The sequence below is a fragment of the Strix aluco genome, chromosome 8, assembly GCF_031877795.1.
Source record: "Strix aluco isolate bStrAlu1 chromosome 8, bStrAlu1.hap1, whole genome shotgun sequence".
NCBI classification, from domain to species: domain Eukaryota; kingdom Metazoa; phylum Chordata; class Aves; order Strigiformes; family Strigidae; genus Strix; species Strix aluco.
The window spans coordinates 6,475,413-6,494,839 of record NC_133938.1 but is presented as its reverse complement, the minus strand read 5'-3'; the positions used below and the strand labels follow the sequence as shown (position 1 = coordinate 6,494,839).

Here is a 19,427-nt window from a genome sequence, read left to right as displayed (position 1 = left end):
GTTTAGGGTACTTGTTTAAAATCTGGTAATGTTAAATTTGTAACAACAACAAAAAAATAATGGAGTTCTGTGTTTTCATATAATTAATTTATAGCAAATGTTTAAATAGAGATTCTGTTCATAGCATATCCAACTACAGTGTATATATCAAAACCAGAGACCAAATTTTCACATTACGGCCTTAAAAGCAAATACCAAGGATGTGGCTGTATGGGAACATTGAAAATACTTCATTAAAGGAAATGCTGTAGAAATAAAAGTGGCATTGGCTTCCTGTAGGTTTGATGGTGGCATGCCAAATTGCCATATGGGAGACATTGGTTTGGGAGTAAGTATCATCCCTGCCTTCCAGGCTGCAATTTGGAAACAACATGGCATTGGGGTGGAGGGTGGAGGAACAGAGGAGGCAAGTCTGACCCTACTTAAGCCCCTAGCAAAACTCTCATTGACTTTTGAGCATGCTGGAAGAGCCCCCACAGAGAAGCTGTATTTAAACGTCAACTCAGAGGGCTGCAGCTGCATATACAGTGACTCTTTCTGGCACTGCCTTGGACAGTTGTCTCTGCACACGTGCATGTCCCTGCAGTGCGAACCTGCAAACGAGCAGTGCAGTTAAATCACCATGCAAAGGACTTCCAAAATGAAGTAAAAGCCAAAAATACTCTTCCAAATGTAGCACCCACAGATGCTACTGGGAAATAGTTCTGACAAAGAATCACTCCAGAAAAGCGAAGTATATCAACCGATAAAACCTGCAGTGATACCTTATATCAGAGTGTGTCAAGTTCAGCTGACCAACGTGAAGCAGTCTCTCACAGGACAGTGGGTGGTCTCGCATAAGTGAGTTTCCTGTGTGGATGAACAGACCTTGTCTGCAGACAGGTACTGAGCTACTTGTCATCTCCATGTCCATCATGTTCTTCTTCTCGGAGATCAAATTACAATGATTGTAGCCACCATTCACTGTCAAAAAACAAAAACAGAACAAAACCATAAGCCTTTGACTAAGAACCCTCTACACTCACTATTACTTTGTACACTCAGTTTGGATCTCCTTGCAAAATTCTTGCAAATGACATGGCAGTGGAAATGAAAGGTTTCACAAGGAAGCAAAAATTAATTGCAAAGGAATTTGGATCGATGAACTATGGTTATTTCTCATTTTAAGTTTTGTGGCTATTTTACACTTCATAATCTAACTCAAAAAAACTTAGTTTGATAGCTTCCTTTCTTTCTCTGTATTTTTACGGTAAAGTCTTGCCCGTGTTAGATTTTGGAGAGGGATGTTTCAGAGTCCCTTTTTTTTCAGGGAGAGGAGCTCTCTGAAAACAGTGACGTAAGTCAAGTTTTTCTTTGCAGACGATTATCTCTGTGATCATGACTTTAGATGGGCATGTTTCTACTTTACTGTCAGGTCAACAGTGTGAAAAAATGTAACTAATTTTGTTTCGACGTATACATTTAACTGTATTTTCCAAGTAAGCTATTATTATAAATGCTAATAATAATATATTCTACTCTGGTGAATATTACATTTTACCAGACTTGGAAAAATAGACTAGTCATAGCAATATTCTTCAGAAATATATATATATATCACCACAAATGATAATCTAGCTAAAAAGACAGGACAAAGGGGGAATTGAGAATTCAGATTGCATTGGTCAAATTCTAGCAATTCCATTTACTTTAAAGGATATTAGTTGGGTTCTTTACCTCTACTGAACTAGTCAAATACACATAGATAAGCATGTATAAAAGTATTTGGAAGAAATTTAGCTTTCAGAGGCTAGTTAAAAAAGTCACAACAGCCATTTACCATCATTTTCACTATTGTATATGAATCATGCTTTTAAAATAGTAGATCTCCCTCTAATCTGTTTTCTTCATGGAGACAAAACTTAATGGTGTCAGATACTAATGGCAAGCATATTTCTGTCGTTTTCATACAGAGCCCAGAGAGTAACTACTTCACCCTTGTACCCAACACTCACGGTGATGGGTGCTATAGAGCTAGACTGCATTGTAGTTAGTTCATTCTCTATGGAGGCGTTGAGTGTTGCACACTGAGGAGGAAAACACACTCTGCATTCAAAGTGACAGAAAAGACAAAGCCTGCACTCAGTTTCATGCAGATCACTGATCCTCACAAGCATCAAGGTCTGTCTTTTACTAAGGTGTTACAAGGTATGATTCATCACTACCCAGACAATGCCTGTCTATGTTGTTCAGCCATCCTAAAATGGGTGTTTAGGATGGGCTCATGCAACTTCAGGACATGCTTTCCTCTTCTCCTTGACTATAGAAGGTGCCTAAACAAGTAACTTAAACTGAGTACCTAACTTTTAGACAGCTGCAGTTGAGTGAAATGAATCCCTCTGAGTAGCCGTAGGACTTACAAATATCTTCATCACAATAACCTACTTTACACTGTTCTCATGTCTGGTCCTTCTTCTACTGAAACCAACACTGGGCCTGCCATTGACAGCACAACTCCTACCATTTCAACACTATAATTTGTGGTATTATCCAGAGCAGGTAGATACTGATATAGAATCATAAAATGGTTTGGAATTCATCTTTCTCCATCTTTCTTATGAGCCTGCTTTACATATTAAAAGGCCGCAGTAAGGTCTCCCTGGAGCCTTCTCTTCTCCAGGCTGAACAACTCTCTCAGCCTGTCCTCACAGGGGAGATGCTCCAGCCCTCTGACTATTTTTCTCCTCTGGACTCACTCTAACAGGTCCAAGTTCTTCTTGTAATGTGGGCCACAGAGCTGGATGCAGTAGTCCAGGTGGGGATGTCATGAGAGTGTAGAGGGGGAGAATCACCTCCTTCAACCTGCTGGCAACACTTCTTTTTAGGCAGCCCAAGATACCATTGGCTTTCTGGGCCTCAAGTGCACACTGCAATATCCAATCCTTCATCCACCAGTATCACCAAGTCATTCTCTGCAGGACTGCCCTAAATCAATTCATCACTCAGTCTCTACTGAGTTTTACACCTATATTATACAGGTTTTACATCTATATTATATAGGTATAATATTACATAATTAAGCCGATATCGCAGTATCTAGTTAATGATATTTTCATGATATAAGGGTAAGTAAAATTGTACTCATTAAGTTTTGCAATTGCTGCAGTTTTGTTACAGCATTTATGAAGTCCCTACCAGAGGTTGTGATCATTTTAATCAATTATTGCTTCAGCACAGCTCCTCAGAGCAAAGGCACCCTTAACATACACAAACCTCCATTTCCTCTTATGGACAGCTGCTAATCCTATAGCAAACGGAAGGCAAGTGGGAGCGCCTGAGCTGCTGTGGTCCTCTATAATTACAGTCACTGAATGCTTTGAAAGTGATGAGAATCACGTTCAGGGTTTTGGTGAGTATAAATGAGAAGAAACAGGTGACTGGGGAAAGCAGAAAAAGTCTATGGTAACTGGAGAATTTGTGAAAGGGATCACAGCACAAAAGTCCATTCTCCTCCACTGGCTGGGCTCCACAGCCTCCCCATCATGCTCCACGGCACCATTGTAACAGGGAAGACCATGGCAGATGAAGACGTAGTCCAGGCAAGCATCCAGACCCATAGAAAAGAGTGGGTACATGTGACACCCAAATTACAAGTCTCATGAGGCATTATTGTGACATTTCCAGAATAGAATTCCCTGTTTTCAGTGTTTGGCTGATACATTACATTTCTTGACCATTTATTTATTTGATTTTTATTTTTTTAAGAAGTCAGAATCTTTAAAATTGGAAAAACAATACCGGCTTTTTCCTACAGAGCTCAAACACAATACCAAGGCACGTCTTAGGAAGTGTAGTCCAGCATTTTATACAAACAAAAAGCCCACGTAAGAGTTTTAGGAATGATACATGAGATTTTTAAAGAGAAACAAGTTTGTATTTAAACTATATGAAGGGGGACATTAACCTTCTTCATGGTAATTGATACATATGTTCTAGTTATTTCAGGTCTATATTCAGAGACCTGAATTCACCAACACTCCGTGATTGTTCTGAATGACCCTGAAGGTACTAAGAAGCTGTACAGAAATGTAGCATCTTTTGGCCTGTGCAGGGCAGTCAGCTCTATTTGTTGGTTTTGGATCTAAGCAGTTAAGAAGATCACTTTGGATGCCTTTCAGCTTATAGTGGGTGTCTGCGACCATTAGCTTTGCCCTGCTTGTAATCATGTCATAAATTATCATTATATCCCCTGGAGTCCACAGCTCCATCAGGCTTTATTCCATTCCTATTCTGGCTTTATTCCATCATAATTTAACTCACTTCAATATCTACCTTAGCAAGACTCTATAATCAGACTTGTGGTGGTTAATATACATACAAGAATCACAATGAAAAGGGTATCTAAATAGACTGCTGAACACTGGTGAAATAAGTTCTATACACTTTTAAAGGCCATATCACCGAGAGAAGTTGGCAAATCAGTCATACCTACAATACCCAATTCACAGTTTTTCCATCAGCAATGTTACCTGGAATATGTTCAAGACTTATCTTCCCTCCAAAATACTGTGGATGCTTTTAAAATGTTCTGGTTTATACTGGACCCGTAATAAAAACACTTTCTTTCTTTCATTCCCCAAATGATACAAGTCTGAAATTCATTAGGGCTTTCTAAATATGCATTTTATCAATTTTATCATATTATCAAAACACAGAAACTTGAAGCTTCCACTCAAAGTTCAGCAATACCAACTGTAGCACACACTGATACCTATTTGTGTGAAGATGGAGATTTCCTAGAATAACATGAACATTATCCCTGTGCTGTCAAAAATTATTATCTTCTCTTGTAGCTGTCAAATCAGAAAATACATTCTCTCCCTGCAAAGGAACAGAACACTTAATGCTAAATCCATGAAATTATGTGTGTTTCAGCCAATGCATCATACATTTGCCTTCAAAAAGTACCTTATAGATTTATTAACAATAGCTAAAAATTTCTTGCACAACAGTGCCTTGAGTGAAGTCACACTTGCATCAAAGCCCTCTGAAATGTGCCCACCACATGGGAGTTGGAACAATGACAGACAAGGAACAACACCAGCGCTCACTTCCACCCCCCCACCCCCCTGCAGCAACTAAAAGAAGAACTGAGAGAGTGTCTCTGAACACAGACAATTAGAGTCTATGTTCAACTGTTCAAGCACATGTGGAAGCAAATTCATTGCCTCTGAAAAAAAGGAAAAAAGGTCTGGTTTACACCCATGTAACTGAGAACAGAATCTGGCCTTTTGACAACTGGCTGTTTTATACAATGTTAATATCACTGGCTGGCATACACAAGATTTAAGCATTTTCCATGTCTGGAATTAGATCTCCTCTTTCACTGGTATCGAGGGGCCTTTAACCTACATACTGTAACTTACCAATAACAGATGAAAAGAGCACATACTCCCTACCTTATTCCAAAGGGTTCACCCTGCTTTCAGTAGAACCATAGCTATTTCATAAATCCATATAAAAAACTAATCCTAATTTACAGAGAGCAAATCTAATAAAAGCAGAATGGTTTCCAGAAGGATCTCATGGAAGTGGAATCCATCAAGGTAACTTTTGTTTTTCTCTTCTTCTGTCCTGCATTTTTGATTTATATTTTTACATTTAAATGCTCATGAAGGGAACAGAAGAGGTTGATACAGTGGTGTGCAAAGACTGCAATCAGGCAATTCCTTCCATATGAGTAATCAAGTTAGTTCAATTTTGGACATCTTGCTTCTTTCATTCTGGGGTAACTGACTTTGGGGGAGTTTCTTCTTGATTTATGCCAGATTAAGTCATGTGAGAATTGGTCCCATTGATTGTGACGGGGCTACACACCTCACACTGGTCAGGATCTGCAGTCAGCCCTACATTTCTTGCTGGGGGTAAATTCTCTTAGAGGAAGACAGAGCACTACCTCACATAAAGGGAAACCTGTCTGTGTAACAATGAGATCAACATTTAAAACAACCCTACTAAAGGGCAATAACTCGCTTTCTTCCCTGGGGAACATCTTGTTTACCATGCAGGAAGGCTTCACTCTTACTGATAAAATTAGCTATTAAGGCTGTAGATAGATATGAGCAAAACTTACCAAATGGATAATTATTCAACAATAAACACATGTTGCAGCGCTTTGGAGTTTACCTAATTAAGGCCAATGAACAAATAACTGAAACGATGTATAACTGAAATGACTCACATTCAAAATAGAGATAGATTTGAAATATTTGCCTAACATACTTAGATATCCCCTGAGCATTGTGGGTTTTGCGGCAAAGACCAAACTAGGTCATTTGCTTTTTTTTCTTACTGCTTCATTCTCTAATTACTTATTTTTTTAAAAAAATTTGCCATTCTTGGTTTTGTTTGGATGCGATGTCCAAAATTTACCACGACAACACTGAGAAATGGAACGCTGTTACTGGCAGCTGGATGAGTCACGTGAGACGAGTGAAAGACCAAACAGTACCAGATTTTCTCAAACAAGTGAAAATCATCCATGCTGGAAGAGGCCATCAAAGCCCTCTGCGGAGAGAAAATTATTAACTCAAAAGGTGCCAAAACAGCAAAACTATCTATCATAGGGAAGGTACTGTACCCATACTCAGCAATCCATTCCACATAACTAGCGCTGAATAATCTCCATTACTGTATGGCTGGAGTGACTGCCGCAACTCCTACACGGTCAGGAATTTAAAAGCATCAAGAGAGATGCACAGCACTGTGCTGGCTGCTTGAAGGCTCTAATGAATGAATTGAACGCTTCAAAACACAGAATCTTCAAAACGATTCATGAACATACAGCAATTTCAACATTTTCAACAACAAAATCAATGTTTTCCCAAAGTATTTCATGCCTGTTATGCCATTCTCTATTGTGAACTGGAGGGCTTGTCTTATTCCTACAACACCAAGCCTGAGGGACAGAAAAGTAGCATAAAGGCCAGAAAATAGATACTATAGTTGTTCTTACACCTCCTACCAAGGCAAGTCCAACTGTGTGATCGTGAAGACAGTTTCCTATGCCTTGTGAAAATATATGGTTTCTCCTTTAGTTTCAGTGGACCACTATTAGAAGGGATATAAGTTTGGGTCTAAATTTTTCTATTATGCACACCTCTTAAGAGAAGGAAAAACACTTTAGAAGTAGGCTGGTGTGATTAGCCATGTATGGCATTATAGCCTTAAGCAGACCTTACCCAAATGTAATATTATTATTTTCACTTAGACCTTCAAGCTCATAACAAGATATCCTAAACACATACTTTCTTACAAGATATCCTAAGATATCCTTTTCATAACAAGATATCCTAAACACCGATCTTGGTCTGGAGACCCCAAAGAGGGAATGTTGAGATCTTTTACGGACATATTTACAGTCATTTGCACTGTCTGGTACACAACCACTAGGCATTTGGGCTTCTCACCACTTGGAAGAGGAAGGTTCTGCACTTTAAGGGACCTTTGCAATAATTTCTAATTCAGTATAAGACTTCCAATAACATTTGACTATAAAAGATGACCTTTTTTAAATCACACAAACATGATGTGGTCCCAGATGGTGTGACTATGACTCTTCATGTAGGTACACGTATACTCTCACAAATCTTTGAAAAATATCTTTTTATTACATGCTGTTTTATCCTGTATATTTTGGGATTTTCTGTGTTTTGATTTCATCTCTGTGTAGTATCAAAAGTGTGCGCCACTATGTTTTTATCCTGGGATAGAAGGAGGCAAGAAACCCCTTAGAGCTGAATAGCCCCAGAGCAATCATTAAGGTGTACAATTCCTTCCTTGTTTCATGAATTATCTGAGTCTTCTGTGATGTACAGGTAGCAAATGCAGGATCTGAACATGAGGCTGAGGAAACAACTACATAGATAGTGACTATCAAACAAAATCAATGTTACACAGAAAAGTTACTAAAATGTTCAAATATAATTGTGCAGTTCTTCAAGCCTATTGGGCAGCCCATGGAGTCAAGCATATTGACTTTCACGCACAGCTCCTACGTGTCACGCACAGCTCCTTTGGTTCATTTAGACTGGCAAAGGAAGGCAACAATTGTTTCTCCAAAGCATCAAGACAGAGATCTCAAAGTCTCTTTTGTTGCTGTTTGTCCTTACCTGAGGACTGAGGTGGTTAACAATAACAGCACTGAATTTTCACTGCTGCATTCAAGAGTTCCTATCTCAAAGATGAACAAAGCAGCTCACACCACAGTCCAGGTTCACCCTAGATCTCTGTACCAGTTACAACCTGTTCACATTTTAAAGCCTGCTTCATACAGCTGGTAAGAGACTTGGCTTCATTTTTTTATAATGCTTGCATATTATCTTAATAAAAACACAGTAAGTGAGAACCAAAAGATTCTTTATTACAGAGCAGACCATACTGTATAGTGAGAGTCAAGTGAAGACCCAAGTTGTCCTACATTTGTGTATCAAAACAGAGGTGGCAGATCCTCTGCCTATTTGAAAATAGATACCTGAATCCATAAAAGATAAGGGTTAAAACCAACAACATTCAATAAGATTATAATAAAAAAGAAGGATCTCTTTCCTCCAAGTTTTTCAAACCATCCTATAAAATCCTGTAACAGAAATACTTACTTCTTTACTTTCACATTGATGTATGAGTGAAGACAGAAGGGCTAAGAAAACTCTTATAAACTAAAACAACCCAGCTAGTGAAATAAATTGTGGAGTATCAATCTTAAAAACTTGTGAAAGATAAATATAATCCATGTGTGTCTTTCTAGTAAATTCTGGACCCTAAGAGTTGGCTACATCTATATTTGTTATTTCATGTTCAATTTATTTTTAAAACAAGTTATTTGGATTGCATTTTATTTCTGTTCTGTGGAATTTCTTTTGCAGACTACACACAGTATTTTAAAAGAGTGAATGAGTAGGGTTGGCATTACCAAATAAAGAAGCGTGGTTAATTTTATATCAGTCTAACTTAAAACAATTTGAAAACATTTCAGTAGTTTAGAGATCTGTAACCTTTTCACCTTCGAGCATGTGGATAGATATTGCTCCCATATTTGACTTTTTAATATTTTAATGGTAATCTTGGAGTCCAACAGGCAGGCTAAGAATGCAGTAACAATACAGTACATCTTTCACTGCTAAAACGGCTTGCAATGTTATGTAGTTTAGATTTCCATCAGAGACCTTCGCAACACTTTTTGAAGTTAGCAAGTATGGCTGAGATTCAGGAAAACGGATGCCATGTGCTTAGGTTCCAGTGACTTCACAGCCTTAGTTGATGTTCTCAGTTAGCCTCTAGATGTGTAAGAATATAACCATTTTAGGCAACAGTGAATAGATTGTCAGAGAAATAAAATAACTGTCTACTATCACAAGGAGTCTTTCACTACACTCAGGTTGGGAACCCAACATTCTTGCCTTCCTATTTGGATCTCAGACCTTTAAATTATCACAGAATCACAGAACGGTTTGGGTTGGAAGGGACCTTAAAGACAATCTAGTTCCAACCCCCTGCCCTGGGCAGGGACACCTTCCACTAGCCCAGGTTGCCCAAAGCCCCGTCCAGCCTGGCCTTGAACCCTTCCAGGGAGGGGGCAGCCACAGCTTCTCCGGGCAACCTGTGCCAGTGTCTCACCACCTTCACAGGAAAGAATTTCTTCCTTTTATCTAATCTAAATCTACCCTCTTCCAGTTTAAAACTATTACCCCTTGTCCTACATTCCCTGTTAAAGAGTCCCTCCCCATCTTTCCTGTAGCCCCTTTAAGTACTGGGAGGCCGCTCTAAGGTCTCCCTGGAGCCTTCTCTTCTCCAGCTGAACACCCCCAACTCTCTCAGCCTGCCCTCACAGGGGAGGTGCTCCAGCCCCCTGATCACTGTCGTGGCCTCCTCTGGCCCCGCTCGAGCAGGTCCGTGTCCTTCTGATGTTGGTGCCCCCGGAGCTGGGCACAGCACTGCAGGTGGGGTCTGACGAGAGTGGAGTAGAGGGAGAGAATCACCTCCCCTGACCTGCTGTCCCCAAACAGAGCTGCGAGCAGACTGAAAATGACCATTTCTCTCTTTTGTGGAAATCAGGACAAAACCTTTTTGCAGCCTGATGAAACACAGGTCTTGTCATTACATTCATCCTTACAGAGTCTCCTCAGCTTGGAATCACCTTTTGCCTGTTGCCAGGCAATCTGAAAAATATTGTTCTCAGCACATCTGGCCTTTTTTGTGGTCAGTTATCCTTCCTCACAGCTTGGATTTTAGTAACAGGGGGAAAAGACATTAAAATAAATGTTTTAGGAAAATATTAAGCTCAACAAACATCATTTTAATTAAAAGGAAATCCTAAAACCCTCCTAATGGGCACTTGGAGAATATAAGCTCAATGTAATGAAATTCGATGTATTTCTTTTTTCTTTTTTTAAGACGACCATGTTTGGAATAGGTTTAATTCTAAGTATTTCTGATAGGTAGGATATATTGTTATGATTCTCCTTGTCCTGCCAAACACAGGAGAACAGGAGTGCCTCTGTCACCTTATGAGTAAACATGTTCAAAGGAGACACAAATACATCCACAGGCCCCATTCTCCTTTCCCACTTCTCCACTCATCTCCATTTCCCTTTCATTTCTAAGCTCAGTTTGAAACCCTCTCTTCCACTGCCATCTTTAACCCTCTCCAACTTGTGCCTCACCTTCCAGTACACGTTCCAGGATGCCATAGATGCAAGACTGCTGCCGTGCTGTACAAAGCTGGCTCTACCAAATCTGTTGTACTATTTAGATGCACCAGTTTTAACTCTAGCTGAAGTTGGTCACACTACCTGGGTACCAGACAACTGTATTTTTCAATGTGAGCAATACACATTAATTAACATACAGAAGCTGCTGTCAGTCTATCTCATTTAAACTCTCTGCTTTCACACATCAGATTGATCAACAACCTGCGCTCCCAGGGACCAGCTGAACCAGGACGGATTGATCCACACCCCCTGAATAAATGCCATTGTGCATACTGGTGTAAGGGATAAGACAACACTGTTTAGGGATACGTACACACTCACCTACCCTTGTCCCCCTTGGTTTGTCTTTTTTGTGGCTCTAAATGGACACCACTGGGGTTTTCACAGCAGCCTGTAGTTAGACAGGGCCAGTAGGTTAAAAGAACTCCAGAGTGAATCTTTCAAGACAGAAGTTCATGCTTTTGTGATGAGGGTACTTGAATGGTTCCTATTGTAAACATGCTTTCATCATCAATGATATGACTCCATTGAGAAGACAGGATCTTTCCATACATGCACAATTTGAGAAAATCTATTCCTTTTGGTTTTTTCCTCTAAGTCATTTAATTCACTAATAGTCAGAGCATGCCTACTATGAACCGCATGTGGGTTATGGCTTTGGCATTTACTTATTAAACCCTGAACTTTTAAACTCCCAGATCTCCACTCCCCTGTATTTTACTTAGTCCATTTAATCTCTCTTTTCCATGGAAGTTGTAGCCAGCAGACCATGTAAAGACTCCACAGGGGTATATGCTCTCCCAAACATTTGAAACACAAGGATGTGCAGAGAATGAAAGCTGGGGTTTTGCCATATGGCACCTTGCATATGTCTTGTGTAAACATATATGTCTCTATGTCCCAAGAAGGAATTTTATGTCTGCCTGGCTCAGCAGTACACTATATATATTAAAAACGGAAAAAAACCACCACCCATACTTACAACAGAGCACAACAAAAATTATTTCCACCAAGATGTTGGGCTCAAAGAGTTAGAAGCGTGGAAGTGTCACCAAGTCAGTAAAAGCCATAGAAGTTAACTGCTACAATGACAGAATCACTGTAGATCACACAAGAGTTATGCAGAAACAGTAAAGAAAGGGGGAAGCTGGTAACTAAAAAGCATTCGGTTCTTTTCAAGGCAAGGTAGATGGAGGAAAAGGTCTGGTGGGATGCAGATGCTAGTCTTAAGGACCTAATTCTGATGCATATATTTGGAAACCAGTTTACTCATAGTCAAAGGAGACAGAAAATTACTCATAATAGGAATCAAAATGCATTGGGAGTCTAGAAAGAACTTTCCATGTTGCTATGTGATGGCAATGCTCCAACACATAAAGGGAAGACAACGGTGGGGAGCTAGTAAACCTGCACTCCACATCAGCTTCCAGCTCTGGGTTCTCTTCCATTTGCTGGCCCTCCAAAAAGTGCAAATTAAGCTCCCTTCCTATGAGAGGTTTCCTAAGTCTCTCCACTCTACTGGTATCTTTGCTCCAAGCTCACCTGTTATAGGAGCTTCTTCCAGACATTTTTTCCTGGTTCTTTATATATGAGAGTGATGAAAAACTACAGTGAAAAGGCATTTGACTGCTGAAGACTACACATTCTCCTAATGCAACTTGCATTAGTTTCTCCATTCTCTTATTAAAAAGGAGACATCTTCACATACACAACCTCCATCTAGACTCACTGCAGATCTCGCACACTTACCAAATAACTGACATCCCCTATCAACCTCTGTGCTCTTGCGTAAAATTTTTTACAATAAAAACTCAAATTGCTACCACAAACAGGCAAGCATTTCACCTACACAGTCTTCTTGATCATTTAACACTTGATACCTAATACAGTAATGGCTTCTTTGCAGCTTAGAATTAACACTGCCAGAAAGAAAATTCAAGACAAACAAACAGTTTCTCCAGTATATGCTGAAAAGAGCAACAGCTTACCCCTGCTACTTCTCATTTGCTGTTTTCATTGTTTGACATTTCTTTCTGCCAGGATTTTGGCGTTATTTCAAGGCTTGATTTGAAATATATTTAACACCAAGTGATTTGCAATGTCATTTTCTATTTTACCAGAACTATGCTTGGGACTAATTCTATTTAAGTAGAATTTACCCTTCTGCACTCGCTGCCAGTGAATGGGCCTCTTGCAGGCTCTCCACAGCAGAGTGCACTTCTCCCTAACTTTATACAATGAGAATAGCAGTTGTCTATAATTGCAGTCTTAGGATTGTAGATATATGCAGTGCATGTTAAACATACACCTTAATGTTATCACCAGTAAGAACAGTCTACTGAAGGACAGTGTCAAACATATGAGTTACTGGTGCAACAAATATCTATATGCCACGTAACACAGTAAGAAGAAAAACTCTCCCCTGTGACTTAAATATAACTAGTTCAGGTGTCTATCCAAAATGGGGCAACTTCAAAACAGCTGGGAGGACTGAACATTTGACTGTATCAATCTCTTCAGAAAGTCAGATTCTGGTGGTAACCCACATGCCACCCTCACCATTACCTGTTCTGCTGTGGGGTTTTTTTAGCAGACTGTGGGGATAAGGTATGAATGTGGAATCTGCTGTGAAGAGGTAAAGGCACAAAGAAGAAAAAGAGATAGGATGACGCAGAAAGATTAGAATACAAGGGCTGCTACAGAAAGGGAAAATGTTCTCACTGAATGGTGCTGGCTTACATGAACACTGAATAAACAACAATTAGAAGTTTAGCTCCTGCTAAAAGCCCTCTGAGAATCTTCCAGTGATGCTATGGATTAGGAAGTATATTTATGGCAACGCTACTTTTATTTAGTATTGCTGCCTTCTACATCCTTCTGTAAACTGGGTCTGCACTTTCCACACAAGTCATGAGAATAAGCTATCTCAGTGATGACGTCAAGCTGGATATTCCGGTGAACAAACAAATACTTAAGTGTCGTTGTAATCATGAGTAGCCCTTTACTCTGATGCACAAATCACGCATTCACAGAAAACAGGGCTGAAAGAGTCTTCAGGAAGTGATTTAGTCTATCCTGTGTCCCTACAGCATAATCACAAATTTAAGGGGGTGTTTGGCCAATCTGTCCTTTACACCCTCCAGCAATTCCCCATCATTCCCAGCAACCTATTCAGTTGTTTCACTTGACGTAGAAATTTTTTCTTAATGTCTAACTTAAATCCCCTTAGCGCAACTTAGTCTGTTACATATTGTCCTGTCCAAACTGGACATGGAGAAGAGTTCGTTCTCTTGCCCTCCATAGCAACCTTTTATGTCTTTGAAGGCTGCCTCCACTCAATCATCTTTTGCCAGTGTTACACAGACCTCATTATTTCAGTTTTTTTCTCATAAATCATGTTATCCAGAGCTCTGATCTCTTCCCTCCGTCTCTCTTCTGAACTGTCTCCACCAAACCTTTTCCTGTACTTTATGCAATCTTTTTTCTCTCCACATTTTACACTATCAGATCCTGTTCTTTGTAGATGGTAGCAAGGACATGCTTCCTTCACTATGAGCCAGCAAGGGAGCAGCACAACAGCAGTCGGACCCAGCAGTTAAATCTCATCTGTATTATTTTATCTTTTTTCTTGGACAAGACACAGAATAATGAGGTTAATGAACCTTTGGTATGACCCAGTTTTCCTGCTGGTTCTTACTGTTGCATTAAACTGCCCTCAGAAAAATGCCTAGAAATGTCAGTATAGAACTTACCAAACGCATCCATGCAGAAGTAAAGGTTGCCTCCACCAGGGTCCCATCACTCCATAATTCAATTTAGCAGCATAAAACACTAAACAAAAACTCTCAGGAAAGTGCACATACTTGCACACTGTCCAGATTTCAGTGTTACGGCATTCTCAAAACTCTAATAAAGGCTGACTCTTCAGATTTGCAGCACTTTTTCTGCTGACCATCCCCGCCATCAGGAATACATGAAGGGCATGAAATCATTCTAACATGCTGATCTAACTGATCCAGTGAAACTGAGAGTAATTCATTAATCATATTGTCTCTGGGTTCAGTTCTGTTCTTGTCTGGTTGTCAATCAGGAGTCACTGCCATAGCCAGTGAAATAACAGTAGTACAAAACCAGAAGGTGCAAGATGAGACTTATGAAGTCTTCTAGAACTGAGTATCTAAAGATGCATGCTAACATCTCCATTTTAATAAAAGCTTCCAGTGCTCAATTAGAGATACAACTACCGCAGCCAGCAACTCTGTAAATACTGATGACTAACCAAACTGAGCAGAGAGCCACAGACAGAACGATCTTCTACTCAGACTAGATTTGAGGGCCTCAGACTGAGAAAGTCCAGCTTGTTGCAACTCTGGGCAAACGTCCCATTCCTTTCCTCTTTCCCCATCACCTTGGCACACTGTTAACCTTGATAATGAGGGATGAGGATTTATATCTGGAATTTGCATTTAGTGCTAGAAAAAAGTGCCAGGTTAAGAGCTGTAGAGATGGAAATGTTCCCACAGCAGCTGAAGTGTGGTCAAAGGTGTGCAAGGTTCCCTAAATGTCAGGACCAAAGAGCCAGAAACATGCTCTAGTTCTATGTGGGAAATGGAGACCCTGTGGTGAAGTGACTGAGTTTGTGAACAGCAGGCATAGCCCAGGAATAGAGAGCAACTTCCAAAGACCACACAGTTTACAGGCTGAACCCAGAAAGAATGCCAATGTGCTTGGTGCATTGTATTTCCTGTGGGATATCTGTGTCTAGTTTAACCACACACTGTTGGATCTAGAGTGTATCTTTTAGAAAGTCATCAAATCTCAAAGTGGAATCTCTAAATGATGAAGAATTGCTTCTGTGGCAGTTTGTTCCATGGTTCTCAGCATGAATTTTATATAACTTGAACTTGTTTGACTTCAGTTCCCAGGCACTGGGTCTAATTATGCCTTTGTGTGCTAGATTAAAATACAAGATGTACCTGCTACTTTCTCCCTCTGTAGATAACTTTAGACTTTGTTCCTACCTTTCCTTCAGTGACTAACTGGCCGCCTTCTTCATTTTCTCACAGTATAGTATATTCTCCAGATGTGTGAATCTTCTCTTAAACACAGCCAGTTTTTCCAAGGAACCTTGTTAAATTGTCAACACTAGAACAGTACAGTACTAGAATCATCAATAACATAAGACAGCACTGTTGTTGTGCTACTTCTGCCTGATATGTGCCTAAACACAGGTCTCCAAAATTTTTTTTATTATTATTCTGCTGTAGCATCAGAATAGGAACTTGTTCAGCCAGCAAGTTCTTAATGTTTCACCTGAGGCTGCCTGGCTGGGTCCTTTAATGCTCTCAGAGTTTGAGAGAAGGGAGAAGGATGGTTATTCTGGTTTTGTGTGTGCGTGACTTTAATGCAAATCTCTGCTAAGAAATAGAATAAAGTCACCAAATTATACTACTGTGCCTCCAAACTTAATGACCCAGAATGTCGATGGGCCTAACTCAATAGGCACCACTGAAAACAATGGAGTCCCCCAGTGTGTGACCAAAAAAGAAATAACAACTTTTTAAGGAATGTAGCAACTGCAGAAGCTCAGTAACCACTTATGAAACTGAGGGGGGAAAATGAGCCATTTGAATTTTTTGTTTACAGGCAAAAAGGACTCCAGCAATAGAGTCAGTGAGTGTGAGATTTCTGTTGTTTTAATTAAGCCCTTCTTAGGTTTGCCTTGTTTGGTTTAGCACAAGTTCTGCAAAATACATCTAAACCCTATGGCTGGTTTGCAAAAGACAGCAGAGAGGGAGTAACTGAAGCCATTTAAAAAATAAAGGAGCTGGAAGCTGAATGTGTGTGTCATCCGAGCCCCACGCTAAGCCATGGCCTTTTACAGCTAAAATGATTGCCGACAGAGCAGAGTACGGCTCACAAAAATCCGTATTTACCTGGCAGAAATCCATGTGATCCTGAGCACGCTGACTAAGAAATTAGATGAGATGAAGGCGGAGGAATGCAACCTCTGGAAGTTCCCAAAAAGAGAAAACCAAGGAATTTTTCCTTCTCATTGTCATAGCCCTTCATTTGCATGGATCCTGGCAGTCAGCAAGAGGGAAAAGACGAGAGCAACACAGGTCCAAAAATCACTACTTCTGATACGACAGCAGCACATATCATGCATTATTTGCACTGTAAATCATTAGCAGTAGTTTTCCAAAAAGAAAAGCAAGGAAAGAAGGGACTAGCAACAGCAAAGCTGGGCCACCTCAGAGCATGCTGCAGGGATCTCTAAGCTGGTGTGACTTGAGCTACCATGTCCTCATGCTACAGGGTAACACCCAGGGGGAGCTTCTCACCCCCCAGCAAGAGAGCCTGTCTCTAAAGCCCATATTAGCCTGGGTCCAGGGCTACGCTGGCAAAACTGCTCAGAGCTTGGTTCAAAAGCAAACCCAGATGTCAAGCACCGTGCTGTTGGCCACAGGCGCTTATTCAGTGGATATGCTTAGAAAGCACTAAGCTCTACAGAAACACCAGTATGTGTGCTTGCTGCACACAAGTGAGAGTGGCTTCCCAAAGCTCAGGTCTACATCCCCTGTACATCAGTGCATTTTCCTCTTCTCGGTCAGTGTGGAAAAGCAAAGTATCCTGTTTCTGTGTAACTGAATCGCAGCCATGTATATACAGCTAATAACTGGTTACACCACACATAATGAAGAGTCACGTTTTGCTAACTGCATAGAAAATAAACAAGCTAAAAAAGAAAACAATTACTGACTTTGGTAGGAATCTCTCTTGACCTTCCTTCTAGACTCAGACCCTTGATGCTCAGACTGCTACGCATTATAGTCACTGTCAGGCACACAAACCACCTGCTCCGGTTTTGCTTTCCCTTTAATGCCCATTGATATTTCTTAACTTTCTTTGCTGCAGCACATCCAGCCAGCCAGAGCATGGGAATTACTGTGGTCTGCTCAGGATCGTCCATGGCCTCTTTCCTCACACCCACCTGACCAAGGTTCAGCCATGGCAAAGGAGCTATCCCCAGATTTAACTTCTGAGACACAGGTAGTGTTTGTCTAAAACACAGAGACATGGCAGAGCTGTGAGAGAACCTTGTACCCTCCTTCCCCTCAGCACTGGAGAAGGCACCATTCTTTGCACGTACAGTGAGAAATGTGCAGTTCTACAGCACGACCTGTTATTTATTTACTCATATTGCCAAAGCACAAGGGATTATAATGCCATTGCAGTTTATTCTGCCCAGAAATGACCAAAAATGTGACTCCTGCCTCAGAAAGTTCACAGCCTAAGAGACTGACAGACACAAGCAGCAGAACACAAAGGAATGATGAGCCAGTGCCACTCAGCACAGCAGCAGTGGCCTTGGCACAACTGTAGCTTAAGGTTTCTACATCTTTTGTGTGCATCATGGGCCAAACACAGCATGCCAAACCTCTTGACATGCAGTAGAGACAACTGTGGTGCTGGACTTGGGTTGTGGTAGTAAAGACCATCAGTTAATGGTTGGAAGGAGAGAAAGTGGGGAGGAGGTGGGACCATGAGAAGAGGCAGGGAGACCTGTGCTCAGAGCTAAGGGAACCCCTCATACTTTCACATCAGTGCTTTTAGTAAAGAAGGACAACAAGTCCCTCCTAAACATCCTATCACCTGGTGACCTGTGCCCCCCTCTGCTCTCCTACAGTCTAAGGTAAGCCCTGTGTCACAGCAATATCTCCAGAGGTGACACAGCAGCCTGCACACCCCTGTGTGTGTGGGCATTGGGGGTCCTCTCTTCCAGGGAAGCAGTAGCTAATCAGTTGTTTCAGTCACGGTTGGACAGGGACATGATATATGGAGGAGTCGAAATAGAAGGAAAAAAAAAAGAAAAAAAGGGACTTACGCTGACAAGTGGCTGGTGGGGATAATGACCCCAGTCAGAGTTCTTGCGTTCTTACAAAAAACTCTCGACAAACCCCAGCATCTGGTAGTTCAGCTGTGGGTTTCCGCTGTTTATTTTTCTATTCCAGTATTCTCATCCCTATGCACTGCCTGTGCCTGGCTCTGTTAAGCATTCCAAGTGCTACAGAGCATAATTGAAAGAATAAAAACCCCAGGCTCAGCATCAGGCACGTACAGAAAAAAACGAAACTGCTTAAATCCTTCCTTACATTGATGAGAACGCAGGCAATAATCCCCCCACACCAGGCAGGTCTGAGGCGAATGCAAGCTAGGAGTGTCAACCCCAACAGACTTCTCTGAACTGGTGACTGCACACATGAACACCAGGTTATTCTGCTCTAACTAGTGGGAACCATGACCAACCCCTGATGCACAGGGAGAAGCAGTTACTTCAGTGAGCTGTCCAGAGGATGGATCTGTTCATGTCCTCTTAATTTCAAAGGGTCTAGTCCTTTCTCTATTTCTCTCCTCTCTCTTCACCTTCACACCGATAATCTCAATTACAAAATCAAACATAACTATCCTACTTCTGCTGACTATTGTCTGCCTATCACCACTTAAAAATTCAGTCTCTGACACTGCTTTATGGATGATAAGTCATCAAAGGTAGCTCCCTGCAACTACAAAAAACAGACCACTGCACCTTCAGTCTACTTCTTCCTTTCATTCTTACTTCAAACAGTCCCTTCCACAAGATCTTCATAACATAGGCTTCATCTCTGACTTGGGACT

General features: G+C 40.8%; 2 protein-coding genes across 3 annotated transcripts in view; both read right to left on the bottom strand.

Moving 5' to 3' along the window:
- The window catches only part of YIPF1 (Yip1 domain family member 1), a 370,444-nt gene that overhangs the window by 238,832 nt on the left and 112,185 nt on the right, over positions 1–19,427 (bottom strand). The gene's annotated exons all lie outside the window — the stretch shown is intronic.
- The window catches only part of GLIS1 (GLIS family zinc finger 1), a 206,110-nt gene that overhangs the window by 110,721 nt on the left and 75,962 nt on the right, over positions 1–19,427 (bottom strand). For both annotated transcript variants that reach the window (XM_074833182.1, XM_074833183.1), the window contains exon 2: positions 765–963. In XM_074833182.1, the coding sequence (XP_074689283.1) occupies positions 765–963 (199 nt within the window). The remainder of the gene's footprint in view (positions 1–764; positions 964–19,427) is intronic.